General features: G+C 31.6%; 1 protein-coding gene across 1 annotated transcript; it reads right to left on the reverse strand.

The window, feature by feature from the left end:
- Positions 1–533: 533 nt before the first annotated feature.
- On the reverse strand, positions 534–11,073 carry LOC107446202 (uncharacterized). Its single transcript, XM_071184453.2, has 4 exons — positions 10,705–11,073; positions 7,680–7,993; positions 5,080–5,228; positions 534–710 (listed from the first exon to the last, which is right to left on the reverse strand). Exons 1-4 carry the CDS (start codon positions 11,068–11,070, stop codon positions 574–576), a joined length of 966 nt encoding a protein of 321 aa, XP_071040554.2. The 5' UTR covers positions 11,071–11,073; the 3' UTR covers positions 534–573.
- Positions 11,074–11,518: the final 445 nt, after the last annotated feature.

An 11,518-nucleotide genomic window follows, 5' to 3' on the forward strand; every position in this document is an offset into this window, starting at 1 on the left:
AATTCAAATTAGTCTTAATACTCTCTCTGCTACGCGAATGTTTCATTGACCAACTCGTTTTATTTTACAAGTATGCGACCATAATTACTGATCCTTGTGTTTTGGTCTATTGGAATACCAGGTAGAACATTTTCGCATAAAGTTATTGCCTTCATTTTCGGTGTTCAGATACACGAAATTTTTTACTATGTACTTATGAACAATATTTTTGAATTGTTCTTAAAATAAAAAATTGCGAAAGAAATTTTTTATGCATGCTTTTCAATGTAATTTTTATAATTTTAGGTACATATGTAATATTAAATATATTTATACAAAATTGCATCACTATTTAAAATATGTGGCCCATTTTTTTTCTACTAATTTTTTTATTAAAAAGATTTCCTCTAAAGAAATTAAGCTTGTTTATAGATTTTGGAATGTGTGCAAAATACTCTTATAGCCCACAGATATGGTTACTACGAAATGTAAAAATCGAAGAAAAAATTTTCAACAGTGTGTATTCTATTTTTTATATCAATGATAAAAGTCACTTTAATAAATTTGTCTCATTTATTGGCAATAACAGTATTATTAACAGTTTAAGTCACGTTTCAAAGGCAGTTTCTTTCGATATGTTCCATGAAAAAATCTGCAAGTTCCAGTAACTTTAGCGCATGTTGATTCTTCGGAAATCCAGTCTTCAAGAGAATCGCAGTTTAACGGATTTTCTGAAATGAAAGAAAAAGTACAAAAATTTACCCTAAATTGTTAATGTACGGAGCTGCAGAATAAAAAAGTGGGCACTCTGGATTACTTTTTATTGAAATACTATATTTTCATGCAATATTAATCTGCAGTTCGCAGCCAAAACTTCGCCGATCTATTACTTCGCGTGTATAAGACTTCGCCAATCCATCATTTCGCATCAATAAAATCTCGTCGGTACGTTAGCTTTTAAACACGAACTTTTCTAAATTTACATTAAGCGTTTTTCATTCTATTCTTTAAATTGAAATAATAAAAACATCACTGGCTGCGGTCAGTGTGCGGGTGGGTGACCACTTGGATCAGTCTGCGTAGGGACCGAGGGTGTGCGGTATTGGTCCTCGTTAAACTGTGTTACCGTAAAGTGCTCGACTTCGCGCGCAGGTCGTCGAGCTACCGATCCGGGGGTGCCATCCCCTCTGCAGAGGATCAAAATTGTGATGGCATGTCTTCGGATCATCCTCAGGGATGTTTCCCAGACCGTCGCCAATAGCCCATTGTGCAGATCTAGTGCGACGTAAATGAACTACAACAACAGCAAGAAATAATAAAAATTTAAAAAAAATTATAATTTAATATTTTACTCATCCTTAAAGTTAAATTCATTATGAGTTAAATCATTAACTTTTCTAAATGAACATTAAACGTTTTTTATTCTATTTCTTTTAAAATAAAATGTAAAAAAAAATAATTTTTTAATACTTTACTTTTATTACCGTTGAATTATTTATGAATTCGAAATTTTTAGAATTATATACTATATAAAATATTTTGTATTAAGATTATGCATAATTTAGTAATTGAGAATTATGCAAATTAAACGAAAAAATTAAAGTTTTAAACTTTAAAACATTAATTTTTCTAAATTAAGATTAAACGTTTTTCATTCTGTTTCTTAAATTAAAAAAGTAAAATATAAAAATATTATTTAGTTTAACATTCTACTTTTATCAAAAGGAAATTAATTCCGAATTTGAACTTATTAAAATTATATAACATATAAGATATTTTCATGAAAATTAATGCATAAACTAATGTTAATTCTTAATTTAAGAATTTGAGCTTGGGAAACGATCTTACGATAGATTTGAGCGATCGAAAGCTCGATTTCGGCCCCAAGGGAAGTTTTGTCCACGAAGATTCAGCTACGAAGTTTGAATCATTACCGATTCTAGGACCTAACCTAAATATGCTAACTAGTTAGTGTATAGCTCGTTCGCACGGAGTTGGCACTTGGTTACACCTTCTCAGACTCTGAGTAAGAGGAGAAACATCTCTGCGCTTGAAATTGAGACAGCCCTTAATGCGTGCCAAACGCAAACAGTGAATTCTATTATACTTTCGCTGATCTATCTAATTAAATATATTTTAAATTTGAAAGCTGCTGTTTTCCTAGCAAAATGTCTCAAAAAGATCAAACTATTCACTCTAAAGTGAGAAATACATCAAATTTATGAAATATTTTATGTTAACCCCTTCCTTCTCGCTCCCGTGAAAATGACGGGGGGAGTTTTCGCACGCTATTTCTCGCTCCCGTGATATTGACGGGCTGGAGTGTTCAGTAGTAAAGCGCCAATAAGAATAAAACTAATTCATTTCTTTTGCCAGGAAAACATTTTATTTCTCATTTTACACACCTGATGGCAGCACCAGGATATTTTTAACGTAATTGTAGATGGTTAGCTTATTTTTAACTAGTTGCAACACTAATTAAATACGTAATACAAGTACAAAAGCCAAAAAATAGGCACTTTTATGATCGTTTTCTTGAAAATTAACCGATCGTTAAGGGGTTAAAAAGATGCACATAATGATAGCGAAATAAATATTTTTGACATACGATCGCCAAATAGCAACATTTGTCAGGATTGTTCACATCCTTCTCCCAAAAATAGCGAAATAATATCGTCGGATATCACGAGATGAAGGCGGAACCAAATACCAACTCCTGGTGAACGAACTATAGACAATATTTAAGTTGCGAAGTCAGACAAGAATATTTTCTCTGAATAAATATATAATTTTTTTAGCCGAATTTCAATTTTTGACCCTTAACAGTTAAGGGTATTCACAATCAAGAAATATGGTATAAGTTTTTACGTTTACTTTTTGCGTATTTCGTCATATTGGATTGAAGTAATGAAGCGATTCAAAAAATATTTGCACACAGTTATAAAGCTTGTACCCAAAATATTTCTACAGAAAAAAACTTCTTTTATTTAATATTTATTTTATTATTTAATTTATTGATGAAGAAAAACAAAATTTGAAATTTGAGGCACGTTGATGAAACGATTTAACGTTGATGAAAGTTATTTAATAATCAACGTAATAAAAAATTTGAAAGGCATTCTCGAATTGTTCTCGAGAAATAAAAATTAAAAATGAGACTACTTCGAGATTTCAATTCTCGGAAACTACTCCTTAAATGTTGTGTTTTGAATTTTAAATGACAATGTTCAAAATGGTGTAATAATTTTAGCAACTTACTATAAAAATTGTCGTTACTATTGTTTTATGAAATAATAGCTAGATTATTGTACGAGAAATTATATTTGGATAAGCGAATTTAATGATTATGTGCAAAAGATTTTCGTTTCGCTTAAAAAGTTCTCGGGAACATAATACGTGTATATATTTTATACGAACGAGATAGAACGTTTTTGTGCCTGTTTTCATGATTTAAAATATCGCCTGGCATATTTAACTTGCATATTTAATGTTACGGGCTCAAAGATTTAAAATTTAGTCCACAGCACTTAAAAATACTTAGCACTTTAAAATCTGATCCTTAATTAAAAATTTATTCAGTGTTTTTTTCTTCTCAATGTTCGCTTTTTCAACAAAAAAAATGCCATCCACTGCAACTGCAGCTAATAGAAAACTTCTGATTTTTCATTATCGTCTTCTGTCGTAACTCAGTGATTAGAACATCGAACTTCAATCCGGAGGGTCCAGGGTTCGACCCTCGAAGCAACTACGAGTGAGGGTATGAGATATATGTGTGGGTAAAATTTGTGCGATCGAAAGTCCTGTGATCGGTCGCTGAGCAATACCACGAGTACAGGGATCTGGAGAAAGTTTCCTTTCCCTTCAAATGTATATTTAAATTATGGAAGTGGTGACCTCGCGAATGGAAGGTGCTGCCATCTATCCGGGGCTTGCACTTTCACCCCAACGGTGCTCTCTTGTCAAACGAAAGGCGCTCCTATCTGATTTAATTCGCAAGGCCGATCTATCTTTCGACCTGTCTTGTGGCGCTGTGTTGATCCTTTGATTTTTAAAACTCGATAAAAGTTGTATCAGAAAATTTTTACACAGCACATTATTGGAACCTTGAGAATAAATTCCCCTTTCCTTTCAGTCAGCTCATCTTAATGCTCCAGAATTCATTCTCTATAGTTAATGCTGATTCTCTTGTTGTTAACATAAGTTCGTCTCCTTCATTCGTCCACTTAGCCTCCAAATGTAACCTGTCCTGAATTGCTCTATCAGCCACCATAACTCCTCTCGATTACGCGGTTTCTTCTTGTTTTTCGCATTCATTATTATTTTTTTCGTTGGTAAAGGGGCCTTTCTTTTTTCAAGTTTAATTTCCTTTAATCATTCACGTGTTGGTTATAATGGGGTTGTCTCAACTCGAGAAGAAGACCATTTATACACAACCACCTGACCAATAACGTCATCTTGTTGTTTACAAACAAGATGGTGAATTAATGTTCTGGGTACTGCTGGCTGTGGTCAAGCTGATTTTCTACACATAAGTTAGAACGTTAAGTATCGTAAAATTAATTAAATACAATGCCGTATCGCATATAAAATTTGTTAAAATGTAATTCTTTTTTGTTTACGTCTTTCAGTTAACCTAAACTTATTATTTGTTAATGTATTTCTTTGTAACCATGACTATTTTTGTTTTGTGCATCTGGCAACTGTGACGCATAATTAGTTCGTTTATGTTCTACACCACATGCTACTTTCCTGTCTTGGTGGTAAGAAAGAATTACACCAAATTGTGAAAGAATGCAAAATGTGTCACTTGAGAAAATTCATAGTTTACCGGTTAGGCGTACTCAAAATATGATGGAAAGAACAGTTGCTAACACTAACAAATGCCACATTTCACTAGCCAATCAGGATGCATACCCACGATGATGTCGCTTGTAGGTAGCCAATTGATAACGGGCCGTTTTTTTTCAGCACTCAAAACGCGTAGACTTTTCCTATCTTTATTTAATCACGTTAATAAACTTTTCTCATTAAAAAGCATATCATTATATTCATTTTCATATGGGTCAACTTAAAAACGAGTTTTAAAAAAATAATACTTACTGTCTATATCTATGTGAGTCAACTGTTTCCAAATAGGTCGCCAAACATTTTCGGGCAACGTGGAAATTAAATTGGAAGAAATGGAAACTCTTTCCAGGTTTGGAGCGTTCGAAAAAATATCTCCAGGAAGATTAGATAGTTTATTATCACTGAAAAAAAAAATAACAAAAATTTTATTCTCAATGATAAATTAAGTTTCGCGATTTCGAGTTTTAACTGCAATAATACGAAATATTTATAAAATTTTAGAATATGAAAATCAAAAACATGTTTAAAAAGATTATATTTTATTTCAACCTTAATTGTTGAAAATATTATAAATAAGAATAGTTCGTTTACAAGTTTATACCAAAGAAACTTATACATATTATAAATAATAATGTATCCCAATTTTAAAATTTTCTTAAAGTTTTTCCACCGTTGACACTATACAAGGGTAGTGTAAACCAATGGAATATTTTCTGATTTTTAAATTCCTATTTAATATTTGCTATTTTTAAAATGTTCGTTTAAGTTTTTTTGCAATAGATATTATTTAGTCATTGTAAGAAAAGTTAATTGTTATTATAAGTTAAACGTTGAGCATATTAAAAATATGCTCAATGTTTTAGTACTCATTGCTTTAATTGAATGCGTTAAATGGACAAAGTTTTATTCAAAACTTGCTAAGTTAAATCATCTAATTTTAAAAACACTTATTTAGTTTAGATGCTGATTTAGATAAGTTTATTATGAAATGTTACAAGACAAAATTATAGAATTACTTTATTGACAAAGAAACGCCGCAATTTTTAGCTTTTAATTTAGATATAATAATCAAAATGAGAGAGTTAATAATTGACAGAATACTAAGAAATTATAATAAGTAAATATTAAAGATAAAAATCCTTAAGTTGAGGAATATAGAAATATTTTACGGCTTTGTGACTTTTATTAATTCTATGCTGTAAAGCAAAGAAATCTAGATTAATTGATTTATACCATGTAATTTTTGGGAGAATAAGAATGAACTAACAACAACGAAAAACATTTTTAGCAACAATAAACATATTTTTCTCTGTTATTTTATATTGCGATTAGGGAGGGAAAGTTTAACTGCACTATCCAGCCAAAAGTAACCGGAAACTTAGAAAGCGTCTTGATGCACACATTAATTTGTGGTTGGTCCCCCTTTTGCATCGATGCCATCTGAGAAGACTTTCCACCAGTTTTTGAATAGGAATTGACTTCCATTACAGATGAAGTGTTTACTAGTTTTGTGTCATGTTACCCCTTTATTTGTTCTGAGGGAGGATTAAGGGTCAGGTTGACCCAGGAGCCTCGATAAACCCAGGCAAAGTTGCCAAATGATTCTACAGATGAAGTGAGTGCGCTTGGATGTGAGGATTTGGCTGGCTACGTAATCTGCGCACTAATTTGTTCCAAAGGTGTTCTGTGGGATTTAGAATGAAGCCTATGCCGATATCTCCTACCATCGCGATTCTTATTTACGCGATTTAAAAATCGCGCATCGGAAATTCCTAATCGCGTGATTTAAAAGTCCAATATAGCGATTTACATTTACACGTTTTTAAAACCCATATATCGAGATCGGTATTCACGTGAGTTTAAAATCCAATAGCGCGATTCGTATTCACGCATTTTTAAAATCCAATCTTGCTATTTGTATTCACGCGATTGTAATATCAAACATCGATTTTCGCACTTATCCGTGCTTAAAAACTACGCATTGCGATTCGTATTCCCGCGACCTAAAAATTTTGCACAGTAATTCGTATTTACTCGATTTAAAAATTCAATATCGCAATTTTTATTTTAGCTTTTTTAAAATTCAATATCGCAATGCATATTCAAATCCAATATCACGCTTTTTCTAAGAAGTAAGTTTTTTCTTGAATTAGGTACTCTAAAGGTGTGATATTCTGCATGAGTAGCTAATTTAATTATAAATGTTTTTAAAAAACTATGTTTAATATGAAACATGCATAGTATATAAATTGATATCATTTTTTTCACGCAAAATTTTCAGGGTTTTTCACTTTGTGCTCCAATCGCCCCTGTATTTTAAAGATTAGAGGAAACCTAGACTAAATAATGAAGCTTCAAATGCTGAAAAAAAATGTTTCTTTTTTCTATATTCAAACATGGTTTTTCGAAGCTCTGTCACCAAGGAAAATTTAAAATCTAATTTTAAACTCTATGTGCCATCTTGCCAAATAAGAATTATCTATGCTTCAGAACTGACAAATAACTTAAATATTTTAAAAAATTATAGAACTTTTTTAAAATCGCAAATTTGGCGACTATTTTTTAACGAGAGGAAAATTATCAATATCAATGCCATATTTTTATTTTTTGCAATTTTTTACGAGTCCAGATAAAGCAGCATAGGAGTAAGATTTTAAATATGTCAACATTTTGCGCTACTTTCAAAATAAACGGAGAGAGTTCTGGCTAAATATCAAAACTTAACCCAACAGTCATGAGTTGCAAACTCACAGAAGTCATAAAAATAGTATATTAATTGTACAGAATAAAATCATTATTTCCTTTGATGTCACAGCCTTCGAAAAACAGTTTTATACCATCTCTTAACTTACTCTAATTCTAAACGCCACAGTTTCTTCGCGGGATTTGGCAGCATGTTTCTACTAACAGATCTCAAACTGTTGCCACTCAGTCCTAAGAAATCAAGATTGACAATATCCGCAAAAGCTCGATTTCCAAGCTTCTTAATGTTGTTATTTGAAAGCCAAACCGATTGCAAGGATGGTGGGGCGTCCTTAAACCAGTCATCTCCTATTTCCTCGAAGTTATTGGATTCGAAGTCAATGTGTTTCAGTTTCCTCAAGTAGCTCAGAGCTGAATTCCGAAACTCACTTCCATCAATTGAACTTCCTTTAATCATCAATGCCTGATTTAAAAAATAAAAACGATTTATTATATTGCTTTTTAAGACAGTCAAATTATCTGAAAAATATTAAGATTTGTGTACAGTTATAACGATCCTTGCGCGAAGGTGAAAACGGACGATATAACATAAGGTCGTTACATTTTGAGTTACAGTAAATGCGGTAAACTACAGTAAATACAGTTAAAATACAGCAAATGACTACATAATTTTGTGACTGGACAAATTTAAAGTGCATCAGTCACCATTAGCTAAGACTCCCTGTATAGTAAATGGTGATTGCACATTAAATCTGTCGAGTCACAAAGTCCTCCATGTTCCCATAACAAATCATATCTCTGGGGGTACTGATCCATGAGAGTATTCTGGATTGGTTCAAATACAAGGCTACGGAGTCGAACATTAGTAATAACGTAAGCCCAAAATCCGGCCGACTGCTCAACGACGTTTATAAAATAAATAACACATAACTAAAAAAAGTCATTTTCAGGTTTATGCTGTTCATGTTTCAGTGCTGTCATTTTTGATAAACAACATACATCAAGAGAATTGTGAAGATTTATATATTTTAAACTCGAAAGTAAGAACTGACATTTTACTGTAATTGTAGAACTGTAAGACTGAATACAATTTACAAAAAAAAAAGTATGATTGATACATTTGTCTTAACCTTTAAAACGAAAATTAAACAGATTATGAAAGACCATAAATTAGGAATTAGGATAAGAATTTAAGTCACTCTTAATTCCTTCAATAGAGATTTAAGGTATCTGTTATTTATTGTATGGAAATATCAAAAGAAATAATGATTTACATAATGTATATTGGTTTAATTTATAATATCATTATTTTTCTTGAATATCTGTCATAACACCAATTAAAAAAAAACACTCAACATAGCTCAATGCATAATATGAAATCTAAAAACAGAATTTGATGCGCAGCTGCTCTAAAAGTAAAACATTTATTTTTTAATTAACATTTTAATCTTCAAATTTTAAAATAAAATTTTGAATTTGATGCTTAATCGCTGGTAATTTTACAGTTTTAAAAACTCGTAAGTATTGCATTCGTTTTGTAAAAATAAGATCTTTGGTAAATTGGAATACAAGTTGGAGAAAAATTAACAAAATGCGTTTCTTGAGCATTAATTGAATATTACGCTACGTGTCGTTATGTTACTTGAAAACGTTACTTAAAAAGTTAATAAAATACGTTAATACCAAAAATATTCAAACTTCTTAAGTTCCTAAAAGAATCGAATGTTTGTGAAGACTGGAGAAAAAAAAATTAAACTCAAAAAATATTTTATGATGCAAATTTTGTATACTCGTTCAACTAAAACTCAAAATACATGCTCGATTAGTGGAACTTAGGCAGGTTAAAATTTAAGGTAGGAAGAACTTTCGAACTTCCGGCAATCAAGTCAATTACAATGCTTTAAATCCCTTCTTTATCATAAGTTATTCGCTGCATATTGATAGCCTTTTTATTTTTTTGAAAGTCAATTATAATTTACTATCCCTGATATGAATATTTTTTTTAAATCTTTCAAAGAAAGGTTCTAAGAATATATATCAATATCGAAGTTTAAAAAACGCTCTGTCTTTATGAAAATACAAGGGGACTGTAGGACCCCTGTTCGCTGACGCGCACTGACCCCGAGGATTGTTTCGAAATAATTGTTGTTTCTCAGCATAAAACGGTTGAAATTATTAAATTAAAAATATGCGTACTAAAAATAACACTTGTGTTGCCACTTCCCACGTTCAAATATTTCCCTTATGATACAATCTATTAGTGGGCATAAATCGTTTTTCTAAGTAATCATTTTTTGAAATAACATTTAAAATTAAAAGTATATTGCTATAGCAGATTTGGTGAGTTCACATTTGTAATTTAATATTTTTGCTCACCAAACGGATGGATGTATTTTAAATTTTATTTTTGCATTCATCACTTTGTGCATAGAAGCTGAAGGCTAAGTTCTATCTCATTTAACAAATCTCTTTAATCGGAATTTAGTATATCAATGTAATTTGCAAATCAATACCTCTGGGGGTACTGAATCGGAGATTGATCGTACTCTGATTCAGGTCAAAATTACGATCTGTGGATGAATGAATGGTTCACACCCTATAAACGGGCATGACGTATGGGTGTGGCAGAAGTCGAATTCTTGGCCATAGATGGCGCCACTGGAAAACAGGAACAATCGCACCCCTCTGCCTTAACAGGCATACGCCAACAACAACAATGTAATTTGCACCATAAAGTAATAATTGTAAAACGGTTAATAAGATCAAACACCGATTAAAATAACCTTATCTGAAAATGTAACGTAGAATTACGTTATTATAATTACTTATTAAGAAAACAAACGAAAATAAAAACGTAATAATAACAGTACAGGTAATACCTTTAAATTAGGGATACAAAAATATGTATAAGAAAGCAATACCTTTACGACTTAAATCGATTTTATGCTGATGACAAACAAATTAAAATGAAAATTAATATTGGAAAACTTGACCCACCATGTGATTTTCTGGTCAATAAAAATGAACCGACAACATTGGAAAAATGTGACATCATCATTAGATTTCATGTCTAGTTAGAAATTTAAAATTTATAATAAAACAATTCAAAAAATAATTTTGAAGACATATAATATGGGTATTTTAATGACATATGGGTAAAAAAATTATACTCACTTCTACAGTATTTTCAAGACCCTCTAGAATTCGTCCTCCTCCCCCAACCAGGCTCTGTAGGTCACAAAAAGCGATGGTCAAAACTTTAATGTTGTGACCCTTGAAGAAATCCGACGGTACAACACCCAAACTCACTTTGTACAGTTCCAATTCTATGGTACCTTGTCCCTTGAGAGAATTCAGAGCATTCTTTATTTGTTCTAAAGTGGTGTTCTCTTGATCACAAAACAAGGTGTTGTCTGTGTCGTCTTCCCCAATAAATAAATCACACGGACTGACATCGGATTCTAACGAGAAGCACAAGGAATAGTGCAAGCAAGCAACTACTTGCAACACAACGAAGATTTTATTCAATAAATTGGTCATTTCCTGAAAAAATATTTAAAAAAAATTAAATAAAAAATGTTAAATACGATTCACTACAAAATGAGGAAAAATTGTGATCTCCGCAAGGCAATCACAAGTTACCCATTGGGAATTGGCAAAATGGTTTTTGTCTAATTTTTTTTGGAAAAAAAAAAAGAAAACTTTGTTTTCATCTGGGACACCTTTAACTGTTAATCCTGAACTGCTCGGTACACAATTTCTCAGGCATATTTAAATGCAGCTCAGACGCATTCTGCGTCAATTCTTTTGATGACTGAATAGATATTGATCAGCCAATCGAGATCATTATTAACATTTTCGGATGGGTACGATGGTGTTTGAATGAGATGGTAAACTGCATCATACACCCCTTTCGGATTCACAAGTTCATACATGAAATATGATTTGAAAGCTAGGCTTTTTTTTCCAATTTTACATGAATAGTGAA

Source organism: Parasteatoda tepidariorum, chromosome 10 (genome assembly GCF_982258835.1).
Source record: "Parasteatoda tepidariorum strain Cologne lab strain chromosome 10, Ptep-v5.0, whole genome shotgun sequence".
In the NCBI taxonomy this organism is placed as follows: Eukaryota; Metazoa; Arthropoda; class Arachnida; order Araneae; family Theridiidae; genus Parasteatoda; species Parasteatoda tepidariorum.